The sequence below is a fragment of the Apus apus genome, chromosome 1 (genome assembly GCF_020740795.1).
Source record: "Apus apus isolate bApuApu2 chromosome 1, bApuApu2.pri.cur, whole genome shotgun sequence".
NCBI classification, from domain to species: Eukaryota; Metazoa; Chordata; class Aves; order Apodiformes; family Apodidae; genus Apus; species Apus apus.
In genome coordinates, this window is record NC_067282.1 from 133,365,437 (window position 1) to 133,388,347 (window position 22,911).

General features: G+C 42.7%; 1 protein-coding gene across 2 annotated transcripts in view; it reads right to left on the bottom strand.

Annotated features, from left to right (window-relative positions):
- The window catches only part of ETV6 (ETS variant transcription factor 6), a 137,441-nt gene that overhangs the window by 74,476 nt on the left and 40,054 nt on the right, over positions 1–22,911 (bottom strand). Inside the window, exon 2 of one of the 2 annotated variants that reach the window (XM_051635957.1) lies at positions 15,951–16,077. In XM_051635957.1, the coding sequence (XP_051491917.1) occupies positions 15,951–16,077 (127 nt within the window). Of the gene's footprint in view, positions 1–15,950; positions 16,081–22,911 lie in introns of both variants that reach the window. The other variant, XM_051635948.1, reaches the window with a different exon arrangement.

Genomic DNA, 22,911 nt, shown 5'->3' on the forward strand with positions numbered 1-22,911 from the left:
GCAGCCAGCATGCCGGGATCAGCAGCTTTGCCCTTGCACTGGCGTGGGGAGACTCCACCATACCCAGCTTTTCTCCTTCTCTCCCTTCCCCAAAGACAGCCAGGACCATTCAGAGATGAGTTGCTGAGCTTTTACTAGCAAAAAATCTCTTTATTCAAGAGAAAGGCACAGGGCACACATGGAGAGCTATACAAGTGCAGAGGAAGAGGAAGGGGAGGTGTAGAAAAGCTTCCCAAACTACTCTAATCCCCTACTTGGAAATTAGGGGGGAAAACCGCACCATATCTTAGGTCTCTTCCAAGAGAGAAGCGGTCTGTCCTTTACACGTAGTAGGGGTTTTATTTAATGAACTTGTGCAGTGAAGACTGACTAGCTGAGAACAGAGGGGAGAATACACAGAGAAACGGGGGGAAATCACATTTACAAAAATTAATCTCCCAGACATCTTGTGAATCACTAAGTGGGAGAGAGCCAAGAACATCCAGACCAGAGTGAATAACAACATACGGTATTTTACGAAGCACCTTAGCAAATGGGACACAGATCAGAAGCACTGCCAGACTTCCAGTAAGTTTTTAATTTACCGTTTCAAATGGCAAGTAACACTGAATAATAACTTTCTTTGATGACTATGCCCAGAAACCTAAACTGTTGTTTGGGGCAAGAGAGGAAGCAGAACTAATATTCATGTTGCACGTTACATGGATGAGACAAGGCCACCGGAGGGGCATGGGCTGACCTGGATCGTGGAGTGGACAACAGAAGGAAAATGAAAGCAACCCTTTGAGGGCATGTGGGAGAAACAAAGGCTAGGGATACAGGAATAATCCCAATCGAGGCATATATGCTCGAGAGAGACTCTCCACATTTCCCCCTCCATCTCAACTTCAAGATTTGTTTTTCATACACTTGATGGGGGAGATCTGGTCCTTAAAGCCAAAGCTCCAGCAGGTGGCTGCCTGCCCCCTGCTCCATTCCCTCCTTCACCAGATAGCTTTGCCCTGTTCTCTCGCCAGCTAATTTACATGAACTTATTTTTCTATTGCTGCCCTTGGCATTACATTCAGTCAGCTGTTGTGCAAAGAGACTTTTGTCAGAATTGCTTAAAGGCAAATCCCCCCACTTAACTTTTATCCGTGGCCTCTAGCTGCTGAGTTAGTTATCACCTAAAAGAGCCCTCTGGCATAGCGTATGCATACTGAATATATATCTGCTTGGATGGCATCCACACTGCTGTCAAATCACTGGTTATGAGATTGGGTAAAATACAAAAACTGCCATACTAGAAAAGATCGCCGACCCATCTAGCCAAATGTCTCCAGTAATGGCTGCATAAGCAAAAGGTATTAGGAATAAGGAAACACTAAGTAATGTCTTCCATATTATATACTGCTTATCTCCGTCTCTGGTAACCCGTGGTTTAAGGATGTCATGACCTGTGGTTGCATCCAGGCCACTGTTTCCATACTGACCTAATGGCCATCCCTCTCTCCACAGGTTTATCTAGTTTCTTTCAGAGGCCTATTTCCATTTTCAGCCCTTAAAACATCTTCCTGCAATTATTTCTTTCATGTAGTGATGCACCCTCATTCTTGTTTCTTTTAGAAATGCTGCCCAATGATTTATCTCGGATCTCTGGATTTGCTGTTCTGTGAGAAACTGCAAATAATAATTCCCTGTTCACCTTCTCCATACCAAGTATGATTTCATAGCCTCATGATAACATTCTCCCTGCCAACCCATTCACTCACAAAACTACCTCTTCCTCAAACTGCAGAGTCTTATCTGCCCCTCTAATATCCAGAGATGGGAAAACTGGGGAAGTCACCTGTTCTGGCTAGGTCCCCTTTCACATTAAAAATGACCATGCAGATGAGACCACCACACCCTGAGTGGGACTGAATTTGAACAAACTGGAGGTGTTAAGAAAGCTCTCTAGAAGTTCATAAGCTTCAAGAAGACTGTGTTAGAACTTCAATTTTTTTACATTTTTGGTGCAAAACAATGAAATTGCTGCAGACTTGCTAAACAAAGTTGAGACTGGTGACTGGCTTTTGACAAGTATCTTTGCTTAACTCTAAAGTCAAGGGACATTCACAGGTTTTACTGTAAAACCACATGAAAGTCATGAGCTACTCACATCAATAATTGTTTTCTGCTGAATAACCACAGCATCCTTTTGGATGAGATCTTCCTGTGCTGTGGTCCCATGTGAGTTGTCTCTCAAGAAGAATTGAGAAAATACTATTAAAATAAGAATAATTTACTTTCAGCCCAATTCTGAATGACACCTAATAGATGTCCATAACTTCAAGTGCTAAAGACATGGTGGGCATTTTATTCATACAGAGAAAGACGATGCCTCTGCTCTTCCAGTTATCAGGTTCTATTGGAGCATGGCTGTCCTGAAGCTCAAATTAAACAAAGCATATGTGCAAGTTAGGGCCGGTTAAGCGACAGGTTTTCTACCACTCACTGGATCTTTACACTACTGATGTTGTATCGACTTATGCAACTGTACTGTGAAAATGCATCAGAGTGGGGGCCCAGTCATTTCAGGATAAATTTATCAGTGTGAGCTTCCTTTACTCACAATAGGTTACACCACTCTGATTACTTCAGTTTCCAAAGTGGTGCCAAGACTGTTGGTGGATTAGCCTTCACATCAGTAGTCTTCAGGAAGTGGCCCATGGAGTGCACTCAGTAAGAAAGCATTAAATGCAGCTGATTAAGCCCCATCTACAATTTTAAGCCAACTGAGAGAATTCAAAACATTCACAATACTGCTGACTCCATACACTTGGTCGGATAAAAACAGATTGGAAGACCATTTGAAACCTGGTTCTCTAGTCTCAAACACAGGCTAACCCTCTGGAGCCTGCTTGACACAGCAGAAATATGGGGAGGACAGCATTGCGAGCCTACTGGACAGCACGTGTGATGTGGAAGGTGCCTTTCACCACCTTCTGCATCCATTTTTTCTGATCATAGGCAGTAATTTTACAACCTTGCCTAAAAGAAATTATTGTAACGTGTTGTGTTAATCAGCTTCAAACAGCACAAAGACTAAAAGTGCTAAAACCTCAATGCTTTCGCTAGCCTTCTCTCTGCTGGATATAAATATGCACATCTACAGAGAGACGTGACGTGTGTCAGATGAAAAAATAACCGGAAGCTTCTCAGCTTTAAAATAAATCTGGATTGTTAACTCTTTTCTGAGTTTAAGTCAGTTTTTTGTGCGTACATGTTCTCACTGCAAGTGGTGGAGCACCAGAAGGGCCTTGGGTGAGAAGCTGTGTTCATAGGGTAATTCTGGACTAGCTAAATTCTCCCAAAACTCTCACAAGAAAATCATGATTATGGAGAACTCAGCACAACACTGCGTATCCAACCAATGTGAAAGACACCTGGATTTATTTCTGGGTGTTCTGTTGAAATCAGCCACCAAACTTTCTGAGATTCAGCCATCACCACTGCACACAGATAATGGTGTGGCAGGAGGCCAACAGCAAATACTGACTCTTTTAACAACCCAGCTGCTTCAGGTCTGCCTGTCACAAACACAGCTCATCTTGCTGTCACTGTTACCTCTGCTATTGCTCCCAGTCCCTCCGTTTGTTTTTCATTCTGCATTATTTTAAAACTGAGAGAGGGTATAAAAATTGGTAGAGGACTGTAAATATTCCAGCTCTTATAGAAACTGAGTGCTTCTCCTTGTTCCTATTTTGTTGAGCTCCAAGGCTTCAAATCCTGCACCAAATCTCTGACTTCTTCTACATGTGACCTATTCACCACTACCCCACACGGTGCAATGCTTCCCTGAGAACAATACAAAGTGGAAGTAGAGAATGACTCCTGTGATTTGGTTACACTCACTTTCAACAAGTGAAAACCAAGCAAGCTGTAGAGTAGTGACGAAAAAAGCCTCGTGTATTTAATTTTAAATTTATGTTAATTTAATATCTGTCACCTCTGCCTATTAGTATTTAAAAGCAGTAAAAAAAAAAACCAAAACACAAAACCCAACCCCCCAAAAAACACAAAACCTCTAATAAAAAGAGTAAGATGCTTTCAACAATTACACACCCAGCAACACAGTAATGACTACCCAGAGTAATGCAGCTAAAAGCCCAGAGGTAATAAGACTACCAAGGAAGTTTCCAAGGAAGCAAGATACAAAGAAGTATGACACAGAAAAAAAAAAATGGGGAACAAAGAAGTATCTGTGCACAGAGGGGTTTTTCTGACAGAACGCCTTCACTGAAGCACAGGGAGGAAGCGAAAGCCAGCAAGGAGGTTAAAAACTGAAGGAGACAGATGGCTTGGAAGAAATCAGAACGAAAGAGAGAATAGGAAGGAGGAACTTATATACATAAAGGGAGATTTCCCCCACTAGGAAATACACGAGGGCTAGTCAAGCAGCAGAACTGAAATGAGTAACTGGCTTGTGGACCTGCAGGGACCAGGGCTACTTCCTTCTTCACTGCCGAGAAGGAGGAAGTAGAAAGGGAGAAATTCTCAGTATTGCATAAAACCAAAGAGGCACAGTCGTTCCTTCATCTCTCTTCCCCCAAACATTGGCCAAATAAGTAGAAGCACACCACAAACCTACACATTTACTCACACATGTATATATTCTGGATAAAACCATGGTAGCTGCTAAATTCAGTGAGACAACTCCTATTTGTTTCAGTGGGTCCAGAAGGTCACTCTTTTTCCACACTACAAGCATCTATTAAACTGGCTCAAAAAACCATTTCTGGGTCAGCCCCAACATTTCCATCTAGGACTTACGCAGTTTTGCTCATGAGGGCCGATCCTCAGGTGTGCTTTCTGAACCCTCCTTTGCCACCTCTATTTTTGTTCCTAGTGGCAGAACCACGAGCTCTGGAGTCTGTACGGAGGGAGGGTTTAAATATCACAGAATCACTCTGCTGGCTTGAGTTGATGGAAACGTTCTTTAAAGCTCAGCATCAAAGCATTCACTTTATAAGCTGCAAGCCTTGGTTCCTGTGCCAGCAGCAACTTCTCCCCATAATTAATTAATACCGTATTAATTGTGCATGTTCCATGGGCCTGTTGAGGAGGTGTGGCAAGGCCTGCACACGCAGATCAACCTTCCTGGTGCAGCCAAGAGAGAAGCACAGGAAAGAGAAGGTAAAATCCCTTCAGGTGCCTACAAAGGAAAACAGTACAAGCAATGTGCTGAGGGGCTACACAACAGACCTCCGAGAAGGGTGCAGGCTGAGCCCGGCCATGGCAGATGACCAGTGACAAGGGCAAGGAGGGATCTTCCACCAGCTGCACCCTTGTGCAATCTGTTCGGCTCTGGGCCAACTGGGAGCACAACCAACAGGCCAAGAGGAGGGGCCCATGGCAGCTGAGTGCCCTTGCGGGCAGGATTTGGCCACAAGTCATAAGATCCTGTGAAATCGCTGGAAGGGGGCGGCAGCCGGGGAGGGAGGAGGAGGGAAAGGGAGATTAGTCAAACTCCTCTCTGCTGTGCTGAGCCTCAACTCCTCGCTGACTCCTGACACTGAGGAAGTTGCACTCTCATCCTTTCAGGGGCTTTGGCCATGGTGTGACTGGTGCTTCACATGGCAGGGAGCCCATCATGGGCACCACACCTCCTTCCCCCAGGAAAACTAGGGAGAGCCTCCTGTCAAGTGAGAAAAGACGATGTCCCAGCCACTGACACCCCCTGTGAAGAAGCCCGTACCCAGATGTGCCTCAGGGTGTGGCTGGAGACACCTGCCCATCAGCAGCCACTCAGGACATGCCAGCCTGCAAAAAGACCCACAAGCCCTTCCCTGCTGTAGGACAGAAACCAAGGTCTCAGTGTTGATCAAGGTGATTTATGAAGCAGACTCATCCCTCTATAAAACAACCAAGCTAGTGGACAAGTATGTATTTTCCACTATAATCTGCATGACAGGTACAGCTGGCCTGAAATCTAACCTGCAAAGACACTTTCCTACTAACTCCTGCACTAAATTTATTAATCTCTACAAGTTCTGTGTAGGCAAACTATTTTTATTTTTTTTCTGAAGGTACTTTGCGTTTGGTGTTTTTAAAAGAACAAAGAAAAGCAGACTGGCAAAGGAAAATTTTGGCAAGAGTCCAAAGGCAAAGGCATGAAATTAAAAAAAAAAAGAATTAAACAGAACCATAAAAAGGGGAAAGACAGCACAGAAAATTCAGGTTTATAAACTAACTGCACAAAATTGTCCCAGCGAGTTACTTTTAGAAAAGAGAGGATTTATGTCTCACTATGAATTTGTCTTAGCACATCCACAGGAAACACAAAAAAATGCAGTTGAAGATCATGCTACTTATTCTGAGACAACAAGGCACCTTAACAAACTATATATAGAAAAAGAAGAGCTAAAATATAGATACATAGCAAAAGCATTATGAATTCTGCTTCAAGCAGGTAATACTTTTCCCTTATGAGGAGGGCAAAATGCAATTTATATTTGCAACACAAAAATAATGTGTTTTCTTGTTTTACAATGTTGTAAGAAGGATGAGCAGAACTAAAGACATCTAAATTTTATGCAATTAAATGTACACATGCAGATTAAAACCTTAATTTGTGGATCTGGAGAGCAAACGGGTGCTAAACCTAAGACTCTTATCTTACACTGCCCCTTTTCTTTCAACAGTTTGAAAGAAAAGCTAAACAAATCTCCCTACATTTTTAAAAAATAAAAAGGAAGCTATTTATAGCTGCATTTATTGGAGCTGTTTCCTTATCAGGAAGTATGTAGCTGGGAATTACTGTCTGCCTACATCGGAAATTCTTTCAGGGATACAAAAACCCAAAAAGGAAATTTCCCTTCAAAAGTATTCTATGTTTTTTTGCTGCTGGTGGGTTTAAAATAAAATGTCAGTGCTCTGACCAGGTCACAGCCCCTCGGGAAGTTTGTTCTGCAAACAAGAAGCCTTGAGACACCTGAGGGAAACAAAAAAAAAAAATGCTTCTAGAGAGCTGAAAAAGGGAGAATGCTGTGAACATATTAATAAGTTAAGAAAATAAACCTTTTTTGCAGGAGGTTGAGATAGTGCAATTTCTTTACCAGCATCATAGCATTTCCCTCTGAAATGACCATGTTTCTAGAGCATATCCAAACTAGAAAGCACCTGCAAAGAGCTGACTCTCATGGTGCTGACTACAACTGGTTTGTTCAGGCCAGGTCTCCATTGTGGTCAGTCCAGTTGTCAGAGCCTCCTGACTGAACTCCTGTTACCCAATACTTCTGCCTCCTCCACCCCCAGGGCACCTCCAGTGATGCACACTCCAAAAGTCAGCGAAACTACTACTTGTTCTTTAAGACAGGAATATGTGATGCCAAAAGCCCTTATCAGGAATACCATCCCTTCTGTATGTCACAGCACCATGACAGGGCAAAGGCCATGTAGGACATGGGTAGAATAGTGGCTGCCTGCAGGACACAGGTCCAGCTTTTTTAAGTGCATGTAATCCAATGCCACAAGTTACTCCAGGACTTCAGCAGTGAATCTCCAGCTACAGGAATCCACTCAGTAAATTCTCAAATAGGAAGCCCTGCACTGTCTCCAAATCATCCCCCATAACACTGAAGGTTTTACCACAGTCCCTCATCCTACCTCTCCACTGATTACAGAACATCCCATACCATGCCTGTGGACTCTGAAGGCTGGAAGAATGCATTGGTTAATCGTTAGAGATATAAATTTCATTTTAACTTGCCATAGTGTAATTGAAGGTTTTCATTTTTCTGGTCTGTATAATTGTCATGGAGCCGCTTAACTCTGCTTCCACTGCAGAATGGACACTTTTTCAACAGGATACAAAGGTAACTGGAGATCAAAAACAGACAGGTACATGCAGCAAATATAGCTGGGTGCTTAGGGCTACTCCCTATGGTATGGTTTCTATGCATAAAGACTTCCAAACAAAGATCTGGAGCTTGAGCTCCATTGAGATTCTCAGTGCTTTGACTCTAGAAAGTCAAACAATGGTATCTGTTTATTAAACTCACAACATCATCAACCATATACTTATTAAGTATACAAATCACTGCTACATTAATAGCAGCCTGCTAGCCCTCCATGAAACAAAGTTTACATAAGGAGTGAGCACATTCAAACTTACTCATTCCATAAAAGACAGCACACAAGCATCCACAACAGGGGAATAGCTGATGCACAAGTGCTTCCCTCTCCCCAGTACACTTGGAAAATAATCTTGAGAAGAGGCTCCTGGTTGAGGTGTTGGACTGGGCCTCCAAATCTGGATGGAACCATTTTAACAAAAAATTTCTTCAACAAACTTACAAATCATTTAGTCCTTCTGCTTCAGCAGTAAAATGGAGAGTTGCAAAATGGATATAAAATCCTATTTAACTGAGATTCTGTAAGGCTGTATTTGTTCAGTAGCACAATGACTGCCAGCACAGGGGAGCAAAGCCACACAACTACAGCAGAAGGAAATCCAGCCTCTCATAAAGGACCAAATAAATAGTTGTTTTCTGTGTGTGTGTGTATACAGATTACATTAATCCCTGGTACCTTGACCTGCAGCAGGTTCTCCCTCAGACACTACATGCTCCTCTAAATGCTGCACAGTAGTGCTCTCTTCCAATATTCAGAGACTCAGCTCTGTTTTTTATTAGGGGAGTGGACACTGCACGCGTGCTTTGTTGTTTCTGCAGGGTTTTCTACCACATTTGTGTTTTGTTGCAGGGTGCTCACCACACAATGGTTTGTTATTGTGGAGTTGTTAGTCAGGGCTGACATGCAGTTTCTCTTCTGTGTTTTCTTTAATTATAGGGCTATTTATGAACACTGGGTTCTTTACATTAATCTCTTAAAAAAAAAAACCCAACACTAAAACTAACATGGAAGCACTTATAATACAAATGAAAAAATAAACAGACATTTGGGATGGAAAGAGAAAAGCAAGCTAATTTTAGGTTCACTGATCTCGACAGCATCCCTTTAAGACAAAGCTAAAAATGCTTCAAATGCAGCAATACCATAAATGTCTTGCTGCTTTTGCTTCTTATTACTCCCTACGCTTTCCAGGGGAATTCCACAAGGGATCAACTTGAATCCCAGATTAAAGCAACACGGCTCCCTTTCCCCTCTGAATAGAGGTGACTTTGCATTTTGAAGATTTAAAACCCTGAGGTGAAGCTTTCCAGGAGGGTGAAAGACTGGCTTAGCACCACTGGGACTCCCACACTGCAGGCTGCCCATGCCCTGAAGCTCAGGTGTCTCACCCTCCTGCCTCACAACTGCTCTGCAAGTTCCCACTGGGGCAGGACAGATCTCATCCCTCCATACACTTCCACTGGGGACTGCTGGTGGAGGAAACCATTGTGTTAACTCTGTTTGGGTAACAAGCAGGTACATACAAAAAAAAAAAAAAAAAAGAAAAAAAAAAAGGCACTTGACTCTACAATTCTCTCTCAAGACCAGAAACCAGCTCACAGCAGTGGCCCTTTGCGACTAGTTTTTTCATACTTAACCTGGACGGCTCCACTATAGTCACCAGCCAGCAGCAAGGAGCTGCTTGCTCCTTTAGGGTTCAACTTGGCAACTGTTTACATCAAGGGTGACAGCTGAGGTGGTCCTGAATCACCTTGATGCAAATCCTGTGAGGCAAGGGGCTCAGTTTCTCACAGGTGATGAACAAAGACAATGCCAGAAAATGTGAAGCAGGATTTCCCTGATGCAAAGGCCATGGCTTTCCCAGCTGGAAGAATATTGAGGTTTCATGCTTACCAGTCCAACATATTCCAGACAAAGCTCTTCAAGCAAAACAGTAGCATCTATGCTGGGCCCAGTCATGGCACGAGAGTGAATCTGAGAGCAGGCTTCCCACCCATCCAAACTGCCTGTCTGTATGATCACACTCATTTCAGTGGGATCAGGACTAGTCTTGGAGACATTAATTTGACATTCTGGCCACCTCTCACAGTCCTTTTCTCTTCTGCAGTTTTTATTTTATTTTTCCTGTATGTGCGTCAGTCAGTTTTGTTCCACAAAGGTTCTTCCAAAGCAAATATTTTTATTGCTTGCTGCTCTAAATGTGGCTTAGGGTGAAGGGCTTTTTTTCCCATCTCACTAGATACTTCAGTTCAATGCATTGAATATTATAGTAACTAAATAACAATATGCTTAATGCTTCAAAGTGGCTTTCCAGCTGCTAGCCAAAATTGTAGAATAATTAACAGGTGCCAAAGGATTAATAAAAGGAGCAGCATAATTAAGTGACACTAGAAAGAACAATGGATCCCTGGCAACCCTGACAATGTTGTTGTTTCTTCCTCCTCTTGTTTCCTATATTCCCTCAAAAAAACAAAAACAGTGCCCTTAGAACACAAATGATGCGTATAAGCAACAATGTGTGATCAGGAAAAAGAAACTCAATAAACTGCTTTCAGGCCTGATATAAATGTCTTAAAGGACCTGCCCATCTGAGAGCCCAATTATCTGGCCTGCTCTGCTACTCCTAAACGGAGGGGTTTTCTTGCAGAATGTAGTACAGCCAGGGTCACAAAGGTGTTGAACCCAAGACAGGGCTATAGCAGACTGGTCACCACTAATCAGAATATCAAATACCAATATAAACAGGCATGCAGAGAGATTCCTATGAAGCACTCACTGCAAACTTAAAAGGCTTTAATACACTCATATCAGAAAACTAAAATTTCCCTTCTATACTCCTTAAGGAGGGCAGTAGAACAGACAGTAATTACAAGTGACACAGAGGCACCAAAATAAAAAATGTGATATGACTAGCTGTATGTGACCAGGTCTGGGTACTCTGAAGTTCATAAAAATCAGCTGTAGCCTAGATATATCACACACTAGAAAAACCAAGATAAGAACTCAAGCCTACATTTTGAAACATAAGGTACTCAATTAATTTTACAAATAGATCCTTGGCTTCCCTGATGACCATGACTCCCCCCAAAAAGTGAGTGCAGGCAAGAAGACAACAACACAACTGTTCCTGATGTAAAAGTTCTCCCCTACGAGGTCTCATGCATGTACCCTGACAATTTGAGTGTGTAATTTTACTCTGAACACCAGTTAAGGCTGCTGAGGGTTCAGGAAAAAGCAAGAAAAAAAAAAAAGAGAAGCAGCAAGAATAATTTCTTCATGTGTAGAGAAAAGTATAGCAAAGCACACCATAGCAAGGCACACTGTGCAATGGGCTGCAGGCATGTGAAGGATGCCAACAATAAGGAAAGAAGAGTAATTAGTTTGGAGAAAGGATCTCCTGTTCACGCTTGTATCAATAAAAAACACTGAAATCTTTGCCCATGAGCTCCCTCTCCCTAAACAAACACACATAAGTTCGCAAAGAAAGATGCCCTTCAGAGATCAAAATCAGACTGCACAAACTGACAGAAACGTGCAAGGGGGAATGCTGCTGCACAGGATCAGAGCATGCAACAAGTTCCTTTCTGTCCCTCTTGTTGAAGTTTTATGTTGAAGGAGATGAATATCATGAAGCCTTTAGCACACATTTACAGTTGCTGTTGTAGGAAACAAAACCACCTTATTTTTTGTTACAAAAAAGGAAAAAGCTGTTCTCTGATTCACAGCATATTAATAGACACAGGGACACATTCTCATATCGATCTCTTAAATACAGTATCCTCTATCCAGTTCCAAAAAACTTTTTACCACAAGGTATCTCCCATAGCACAAAATGAGTAGCTATAACATTGTACCAGACAAGAGAAAAATATTTTATTTTTTTTTAGGTTTTTTTTAAATTAAACCAAAGGAAAGAGAGGGAAAAAAAGAGCACTTCCTTCTCCATGGTAATGTGGAGTAAGCTTCCTCAGAGATAAGAGGTATGCAAATAGTTTTAGGACTTGAACCTATGTCAGGATTCTTCATTTTAACAATATCTGGGCAGTCACTTTACTAGTTTTCACAAATTTTAAGAATCTTTACACTCAGGTTTTTTTAATTTTACAGTGCGAAAATGAAAACAAGATGTCCGTGGTCACAGAAGGCACCAAGGGCAGAGCCTTGTGCGAGGGCTCAACTTGCTTCTCTTGAATCCTTGGTAAACATCTCAATTTTCCAAACACTCCTCCTGTCTGACATTAGTGCAGTCTAGTGGAGATCAGATATGCTGCAAAGCTACTACAGCATACACATCAGGGAGAAAGAACAATCTGGAGATCACTGTACTTTCTGACTACACACCTAAACCAGAAGAAAGCATATTCTCCGCCTCCCCACTGATAGCTTCTTTATAATGTTTCCCATACTCGGTTACTAGGTAAGAAATGGAAGTTAGGCAAACAAGTGTATGGGTCAAAAGCCCATTACAGAGAAGTACAGCATCAGAGAAAGTTGTGTATTCGAGAAAATTACTGTCACTCTCCCAGAGCTTTAAAGTTAAGACTGATTACATTGTACTTCTATGCTATAGGAATAGGGCAAGCTGGAAAGAAAGCAGCTAATTAAAATGAGAGAGGTTGTGCAAGAAGGGGAAAGGTGTCTTCACACCACCCCCAGGAAAAGGGATTTCTCTTTATATTTCTAGCTGTGTTGACCAAAGAGGAGTCCTCTGCATGCTTGTAACAAAGAGGGATCTGCTTTCTACTCCTCTAAACTTTGCACATCTCCCTTTTCCATCCTCTGGATCAAATCAGCTCAGCATAGCTGAGACCCATTTGCTACCAAACAGTGAGAAAATTTATTGCACCGAAGGAAACTGTTCTACTAATTGTCTTGATATGATCAGCTTTTAGCACCTTCAGAGCGCTCTTAAACATTAGAAACAGTGACACTTCTAATAGGAAGGCATAAAACTGTCTGAATCCACAGAGAGCATTCATGTTCCACATGAAACATTTCTGCTTTTGCTTGGACCAACTGCTGCTTCAGCTGCACCTTAGCATAGGTCTTCAACTTGCACGCTGGCAGAAACGAAGATGTACGAGCGAGGACTGAACTCCACACCTTTATTTCAGTAAATACCAGCAGAATGTCACAGAAACAGAGAATGAGTGGAGACCAGCTGCCAGCTCTGTGCGTGGCGGGAAAAACTTACCATATCTCTTTGTGGCACCGGAGTGAGGGTTGAGGGAGGTTCTCATGCTTTGCCTTAATCAGTAATCAGGCTGGAACCAAAAAAATCTCAGACCTAAAAACCCCCTCAAATTCTGCAGATCTAGACCAAATCTTCACACACACTACCACAGTCTGAACTAGAAATTAGCTACTTTGCCTGACTTTTAAGGCAGTTTGCATTTACACACATCTCAAAAAAAATGAGAAGGGTCCATGTAGGACTTGCAAAATCCCATGTTAATACCTCTTAAACTTCATGACCCAAGATTCAAAAGGCTCTTAGTTGTTCCTATACTTGGTATTAGGAAGACTAGCACTGGAATACAATCTTCAGTTCTGTTGTCCTCACTTTAAGAAGGATGACTGAAGTGGGAAACAGTTCACAGAGATGATACAAACAGAATTTGAAATCTGGAAACTTCACAGTAAGATTGAGAGCCTTAAGAACCTCTCCTCCTATCCAGTTTAGCCAAGAAAAGGTTAAGAAGTTACTTTATCTAAAAGCACCTATATCAGGAGTAGTCTTTTGACAATATTTAGCAGGAAAGGAGATAATGAGATCTAATAGTTGGAAACTGAAGCTTGACTAATTCAAACTATAAATAGGGCACTTAAAAAAAAAAAAAGGAAATAAGGAGGATAATTAAGCATTGAAAGAACATCTAGAGACCTTGTATCCTCCCCAACACTGAAATCTTTACATGAAGAGCAGAAATCCTTCTGCATAACATGCTGTAGTTCAAACAGTTACTGGTCCTAAACACAGAAGTCAAGAGTGAAGTTCTGTAATTCAAGTTATAACAGAGATTGTTTTAGGAATTCATAATGGTCCCTCCTGGCCTAGCTATGAATCTATACACTTCAAACAGTGGTTCTAACAGGGTTTGGGTCAGTTGGTTGTTTGGGTCAATATCAACTACCACTGAGCTACAAAATACTGTACTGCCGCATACCACAACTAGTAAGGCTATGTGAACATGCTTCATGTTGTTTATGACCTAAGACATTGACTTTGTGGAAGACTTTGTGAAATTATTATTTGTCTGTGTTTTCATATTACAAGTCAGACCAGTGTGGAAATACTAATGGGAAAGAAGCCTCCTTGCAAGTTTAAAAATGTGCCAAAAGAAAAAAAAAAAAACAAAACTCAAGGTGAAAGGCTGGAACACACCTAAAAATATTGGATAAGAAGTTTTCACTGAACAGAAGCCTTGTAAGCTACACACTACCTAGCACGCTGGCTATCTGATAGGAGGGAAGCAGGCAGTAAACCCAGTGCCCCACTGCTTTCAGTATCAAGGGTCTCTGCCTTCCTGCCTTGTGCATCTGTCAGAGCCAGTGGGAGAGAAGTAAGTAACTGGAAAGCTAGCTGTGATCCCAGCTGTGGAGAGGACTGACAGTGGCTCCCACAGCAGAAGCAAATAGTACCAACTGAAGAAATGGAGAGGGTCAGGGGAGGAGATCTAAGGGATTAAAAACCACACTGGAAAAAAGAACAGTAAAAGAACAACTGCTTCTGCATTCGTTTCTTCACTTCTACATATAGGGCAAGACATAGAAATGCCCTGTAAATGTGGCAGCAATTCCATCCTCCCTGGGCTGAGGAATCAGGCCAGCAGCCACATGCACAGGCAAGCAGGGCTTGGGAGCTCAGGGATACTCAAGCAGCGACTAGACTATCAGAAATGCTGCAGCGTCTGTTCCCATTTCTGTTAGAAAGCACAGAAAAAGTACAACCCGGGCTACATGACAGCACAGGCAGAAGAGAGTAAGAGGCAGCAGCAGGCAAAAACAGGACCGTGCAGTGTAGGCAACAAGTGGCCTTGCAGTGCAACTTGGTGGCCAGCAAGTGAGCAAGCATGGGATTACAGAAGTACTGAGAGAACAGCTTGCATCCAGAAAAGGAGAGTGCCTGGAAGACAGCTAAGGGCAGGAATGAGAATGTTTGGTGACAAACATGGACTTTTCTTACCCTCTCTCTGAAATCCCAAACCCATTTGTCGAATAGCAACTCACAAAGTTAAGTTTGCTCATGGTCATGTTGCTTGTTGTTGCTCAAGTACCCCAGGAATGTAACACCTGTCAAAGTTTACTTAAAACCTCTTGATTTACATCAGAACTGCTTCCCCTCCAAAAAGGAAAATTCCACTCTTCTGTGTCCCCATCCTATCTCACTAATTCACCTCTGTTGGCCTGCAGCCTTCAGCCTTTCCTATTCCTCAAACATAACTCATATCAGCAAGGAAGTGCCTGGCTCTCACCTTGCCCCCAGCTCCAGTTTTTGTTTCAACGTCAGTGATAAGCCCTTCCTCCTTTGCAGCATCCTTTTGTGCACAGCTAAGCTCGTTCTTCCTCCTTTCTCACTGCTTCTGTCAGTACACATGCTATGTAGTAGAGAGCCTGGACAGCAGGAGCTTTTCATACTGAGACCCATAACAACCTGAAAAATGCCCATGGCACAAACTCACTCTACTTGCCACAGTTCGTGAAACACTGACCTTGAGTTGCAGCACATTGCTGAGCAATTCCTATACCATGGAAAGAAATATAGAACTTCCAGTCAAAACAAAACCTCCATGTTTGTGCCTGTCATGAGAAATAAAGCCAAATCCTTGACAGGAGGTGCAGGGGATGGGGGGTGGCAATGTACTTGTAGTTAAGAGTAATTTCCTTTGGTTAACAAGAGACTTTAGAAAAATCAAACCAGCTAAGGCTTTTTTGTTGGTTTGGGGTTTTTTTTAAGTCTAAAGCCAGGGGGTTTACCAGCTGTCTTCCATAAAAATAGAGGCACCTCCTCACCCCACCCCATCCCCTCCTCACAATCCAAGAACGCAAGAAGCCTCCACGGTGACACTCACGCAGGTGTGCCGGCAGTCGGATCGTGTCTTCCTCCATCCTGATGGCTCGAGGCACTGGGACATGTAGTGGTGACGAGGAAGTGTAATTTGGTACCGGGCTCACTGGAGGTGTGTACGAAATTCTTTCCTGCTGTTAAACAGAAAGCAGGGGGTGGGGGGAGAGAGAGAGAGAGGACAACGTGAACTTTGGAACAGAGGTGTGAAACCGAGTCAGGGGAGGGGGAAGTGGGTGGAAGGAAGGAAGCGTGCGCGCGTGGTGGGGGCGAACAGCACTAGCGATGCACCCGGGAGCCTCGGAGCTCACAGCCCCGTTCCCCTGTGGGCAAGTACAGTGTGCTGCCCAGGGGCCCAGCAGCTTTCAGGGTGACAGCTTTCATTTTCAAAAGGTCCATGAAGTTTCCAAGGGTCTTTTCAGAAATTTGCTGAGGGAGGAAAGGGAAGTGACACACAAGCGGAGAGAGTCTGAGGATTTTACGTTGGTAAAAATCGGACGGCAACTCCATGATATGTGCAAGAGCATAGTTACAGAAAGTGCTAAAAACACTTAATCTTATGCTAACAAATCAGTCGTGATCTGAGTACTTCTATTAAATATTTAACACTTTACTCCTTCATAGCCTTCTGAAGACATTAAGCTATTAGTTTTGTCTTTGCTGCAGAAAACCATACTCTATCACTAAAAACTATTTACCACTGATTAAGGTAGTACCTTTTCTTCCTTGCCTAAACTAGTTACTAGCACTTTCTTTGAAGTAGTTTAACTTGCAACTAATTAAGTCAGCATACAGAAAGCAGCTACACAAGGACAGTCAAAGAGTTAAAGGGCAATTTGTGAATGTTGCATTAGTTTCATAATTCTCACTGTTAGGTTTTTATTTCTGGAAATGTCTGCCAAGAAATATAAGGCTGAAATTTCATCTGACCTGAAGGGAAAATTCTTCCATACTCTAAGCTTGTGCTTCAATCACAGCACATATTATACCCTTTTGTAAATAAACATTGCCGCAATTTTACAGGAGCATAAAAAAATCATTATCATATGATTTCCTGGAAGACAGTGCATGTTATTCCCCAAACCTGCATTGCTGACATTTAATGATAGCAGTGCAAACAGTGTGGATTTACATCCAGATACATGCAGAAGCAAAAGGAGCTACATTCATTTCTGAGCATTTGCAGGAGAGTACACATGCAGCTCCCCACCCTGACCCTGATCTCTGGCAAATGGAAAAGAAACTTGGTGCTGATGCAAGAGAAGGTGATTACTCCCATTACGAACCACAACACTACCACAGCAGCGTGGCAGGGAACCTGCAGAACATAACGTTAGCACCCTCACCACCAGCAAGGTGAAGGAGAGGTTTGTACAACATGAGTAAATAACTAAACGTACCAAGGACAGAAAATTCTTCAGGCAGACTACGTGACATGTCCAAAAAGAAACAGGACATGGAACTACCTAGAAAGTCTTGCACCTCTCAGCCACCACTTCAAAGCAAGCCCAGCTCATTCTGGTGCCAGGCACCGCTACCAGCTTCCTGCTCAGGAGCTCATGCAGAACCAGAAGATTTGCCTCAATGTCTGGAGTCCCACCACTAGACTATAGCCACCACTGCTAACAGTCATGGCAGAGAAGACTGACGCCATGTGGAGAATAAATGCTCCATCTCAACATTAACTATTCTGGGTTTAGATGGAGTGGGGAGACAGGCCTGGGTCACTCCACTACCACTATGTTGTTATTTCTGCAAGTCCAGCCTCCATGGCTTTCAGCTAAGTCCTTTATAACCAGAAATTGCTCAATCTTATATTCCAGTCTCCCACAAAGCCCTTTAACACCCTGCTGTGTCCCTCAGTTTCTTTCTATCCAGCAGTGTCCAGGCAAGAGCAATCCACCAGTTCATATTAATTTACTTTTTCTTAGTCAACAAACAGGGATGTTCATTGAGACGTGGTGAAAGATGTACCTATGTAGCTACAAAACATTATTATGCTTTCCATTTACGCAGCTCCCTGCCTGACCCAAAGCAGCTGACTCTGGGTTCCATGCGAGGAGCAGCTCTCTGTACCCATTCTGCAGTCTTGCTGCACATCTGTACCTTCTCACTATGGGGCATATACCTGACATTCCCAACAAGACCGGCCACTTCCTGGCACTTCCTGGTGTGATCCACAGCTCGATAATCAAACCACACTGCAGCTGCTCATTTTGTTTATTGAATGGGATATTTATAAAAGAGAAGAACATATCTGAAATGTAGCCACACCGATGCCTGCCTCTGCAAACAAGCACTAGAGGATAGCTGGGAGACCTGAAGTTCCTTTCCTCCCTCCCAAAGAACAGTCCAAACTCAGGTCACATTTCATGTTCATAGAAATAGTGACTCACCACTGCAAAGACAAAGGCTCAGTGGCTTCAAAGGGCCTTCTCGTTGGCCAACAGCAGGAAGAAAGTGCAAGCAGAAGATGAAATTAAATCCAGAACCCTGTGCACTTTCCTCAACACCGAGAAGGTGCTGTATCAAACTAAGACATCAGGCTTCCAGTACCTGCTGCCTTTTTCTCCACACTTACAACTTCCTAAAGGCATGAAGTAACCCGATTTATACCAAGATAACTTCATTGATATTTACTGTTATAAATAAATATATTTGATTAGTTGTTTCCTAGTATTCATAAGAACAGGACAGTAAACACCAAAAAGAAGTCGTGGAAATACAGTCACTTTTTCCACACATCTTGGATGTCCACAGTAATGTGTGACTTGGTAATACTTGCAGAACACAAAGAAGAGTTAGATATCCGACTCTTATTAGTGCCTTTGAAATGCCCTCTTTTACCAAACCTGCATTTTTTTCCAGCACCTTTAACCTAAATATCAGAGCAATTTACAGACATTAGGTAAGTCTTCCTCTTTTTATTAAACTCATGGACAGCTTGAATTACAGAAAGAGCAAAGCTCAAATGAGCTAAGTAATTTCAGACTTAAGCTGTCTTGAAAAAGGACAGCGTGTGCCTCTCAAGGGCAATACATTTAACAAGTGCATCCTGAAAGAGCAGTCCTTGTAACTGTCCTGGCCACATTTCCAAAAGGTGTGGAATGGTAATGTCACAAGGAGGTCAAGGCACTGAGCTTGTGGAAAAATGAGCTTCGTCCCTGTTTGCAGAATGAGTCAAAAACAAGGTTGGAAGCAGAACTGCAAACGTCAGTCCAGTTCTGCAACTGGCCACAGCTCTGAGCTTCAGCCACACGCAACTCCTGGCCTACGCAGACGCCTGAATGCACAAGGTCACATATGCTTCTCCAGGCTTTTTAAGGCTTTTTAGAGTCACACCTCCAGGAGGTACCTGTTGTGCTAACACCACTGAGAACAGATTTGCTTTAATCTTCACAGCTCCCAAACTCCCTAGTGCTTTTCTCCATGGGATCCCTCAAACAAAAACATGGCTGGTGTCTCATGCTTCCAAGGTCATGCAACCAGACACTCCATTACTAAGAAATTTTCTGAAACAGTTTCCTAACCTATCAGTTTAATATTCCCCCTTGGGTTAGGGCCAAGAATAGATGGTTCAATGGTAGAGATGTTCAAGCAACAGCTTGGGAGGAAGGACAGGTAGTGCTGGTGGCAGAACCAGCACAAAACTTGTGTGTACTTGAGCAAACAGCCTTGCTGCAGATTAGTCTACTGGTAAAAGAGACTAAATCAATACACATTTGATGTGGTCCTTTGAGATTATTGGTGATGAGTGCTAGGAAAGAGCTTGGCATTACCACATTCCAGATTTGCTGCCTTCCAGGAGACATTTAAAGCCACAAGTGACCAAATGGCTCAGCCCCAAGCAACTGCCATCTAAAAGCAACTTCAGAATAGCAGCTCCCTAATATTTTGCCAGTAGCTACAATGAGGTGGATAAAATAGTTTGCATATTGGTTGCTGCCATAATTTTTTAAAGGCTTCTTCAGCTCACGGTGAATCAGGAAAGTTTCATCATGAAATTTCACCTTGACTACAATAATTGAAGAGATGCATTAAGGCAATCTTTGCAGAGACCCTCCTTGGGGTTTACTCTAATAGTGGCTGGTGTTTCAACAGTGCCACCTAGACAACCAGCCAGGTCTGCTGGCATGCTTTCACCTGCCCAAGCTAGCAGAAACATATTCAAACATGATTAAGAATCAAGATGAGCTATGTTTTTTTTTTCCTCTTTGTACGACAAAAGTACAAAACACTAAATATCCAAGTGATGAGAAAACCTTAGATTAAACCATCCTGTCTAAAAAAGGAAGGTAACTCAAAAGCTATATTGATCACAACTATCTGGAAGGAACATATGCAACAGCTGGGTAGACTCCCAAATGCATCAAAGCACACAATGAATTCAGTTTGAAGAACTGGGGTGGATCCTTTACACACAAACTCTACCTGAGCAGTTAGAAAATTCTGTCAGGAACCCAAGTATTTCATATTGTTAAAATAATAGTTTTTAAATGGCAAAATCTCAAAGAGTTGAGGACGAGTGAAGCTGCAAGTAAAAACAGCTTTATGCTTTTGCTAAAATTATGCCATTCTAAACTCCAAAGCAGCAGCCTTCATCATGAATGTTCTCCAGCTTGTCACCTGACAGACTTTTTTCTTTTTTTCTAACTCCACTCAGATGGCAAGCACAAAGGATTACATGCTTTTGCAGAAATTGAAACAAAATATATAAGAAAGCATGCTAAGCAAGCCATCATGTTGCCCCAAAGACACGACTACTTCCGTATACACCCTGGATAGGATGGTATTCTAAAATGACTTTTTTTCAAAATTGATAAATCAAAGAAACACAGCACCTATGCAGTGTGTCTTCAGGAAACCAAAATGGCCAGCACAGTCTGCAAATACTATGTGTGGGACAGACAAGGCAGCTGCCTGTTATCATGGTGTAAAAACCTATTCCTATATTACATGTAATGATACTACACAGGGCAAAGTTAAGCAAGAGTGAAAGTTGACACGTGCTTGCTCCCTAGGTTGCTGGTGTACATGTGCTGCTCCATGCCTGTCATGTGGCATTTCCAGTCCATCTTTGCTTCTCCACATGGCCCAGGTTTTCCTTGCTCCTTGGAGAAGCACGCGTTACGACAAGGTGGAAGATGCAGCAATTTGTGCTGCAGTAACTATTGTAAAGCCAACAGTTGGCAGCCTGTCCTCACAGGCCAGCCTTGCTTATCTGTAGGACAGTGATAGCGAGATGCTGCTTTAAGGGATGCTTCCAGCTCCCTGAATATCATCCCATCACCCTGCTCCAACTCTTCACCTGTAGGATGTAAGCTCAGAAAGGGCAGTGCTAGCAGATGTGCAGATGTTCTGCTGCCCTCTTAGTTTTATGGGGAAGCCCTAGATTTAAAGCCCCTAAGTAACACACCCCTGCCTTGTGCAAATCCAGGTTTGAAACACAGTTGTAATGAAAGCTGGTGTTCTGGATGCAACACTGTACACCCCCAAATCAAGAAGGATGTTCAGCTCTGCAAGTACACAGGACCAGGGCTGCTATCTTTTTCAACAAGCACACTGAGGCAAGGAAAGAGGAAAGACAAGCCATGGGGCCAGGAGATGGGGTTAGTCTGGGGGAGTCTGGTTTTGCTGCTGTGGATCCTCCTAGGAGTAGTTGTGTTGGGTATGGTAGAGGGCAAAACTGCCTTAGAGAAAAGGGTTGTTGAGGAGAATGAGGTGCTTGCAGGAAAGATTCAGAAGGCCCTGCACATCTGGGCACTCAGCAGGGCAATGCTGGTAAACAGGCCACAGGGTAGCACAGGGGACGACAATAAGAGATTCAAGTAAGTTAATCATTAGGGAAGCAAGTGAGGGGAAGAGGAAGGAAGACATTATGCAGTGTTCACCAGTGTTTTGTATGCAAAATTATAGCTGGATACAAAAGTGCAAAAGACCACTATGAAATGCATTACAGAATCTACCACAGGGAGGAGGAGGAGATCAGCCCCCGCTTACAGACTTTATGACACCAGGTACACAATTAAAACCCTTTGGGATTTGGGTCAATATTACAGCTTGTAAACTCTAACTTCTGCCAGGAACTAAGGATCAGGCCCCAGAAAAAGAAAAACAGAGCTCTGCTATAACAGGGTATGAATTAAACTCACCACTTTCCTCCCTTCCCCCAGTTGCTGTCATCTTCTTAATTTCCATGGCAGACTTCTCCTCATTTTTGATCCCATTAATCCAGCAATTCACATCAAATCTACAGCAGCATAATCAGCGCACTATCAGTAATTACAGAAATTAAAACAAACACAGTTCTCTGGAATGGACCTTATGCAAAGCAGCACTGGGAAAAGATTAACATCTCATTTCCTGCACACAGAGAGCAGAGACTGTCTCAGTGACCTTACTGATTCTGTGAAGTTCAGTTCCTCCCTGCCTCCTCCCTTCAGTCTGCCCCTGATGAACCTTCCAGCACAGGGGCAGGAGATAGCTCCCCTCTCATGTCTCAACCCTTACTCAAGCAAATAAAAAAACCCACAGAGGTGCAACAGTTCATCACAAAAGGAAAAGGGAAAGGAAGACAGTGGGGAAGTTCATGCTGCTCCCAAAAGTATTACAGCCACTGTTCTAATTAAATTAAAATAATACAGACAGCAATATCGATGCACTCAAGTGCTGTGAAAAGGCAGCTTGTGGAGGTCAATGTTGTTGTTGAAAATGTCGTGATATGGTTGCATTATTGTCTAAGCACTGCAAAATATCTCAAATTAGCAAATATAAATGAAGAAAAAACTAGCTGAACCACATGCTCGAAAGCTTGTCTTTGCTGAGGTCACTGATAATGTGGGGGACTAGAGAGTAGACAGGCTGTGGGAAGATAATATCAAGTAAAACTACAATATAATAGTAATGCAAAGAGCTTAATAAGATTCAAGAAAGTATTACTCATTTATATTAATATTAAATAATGCTAT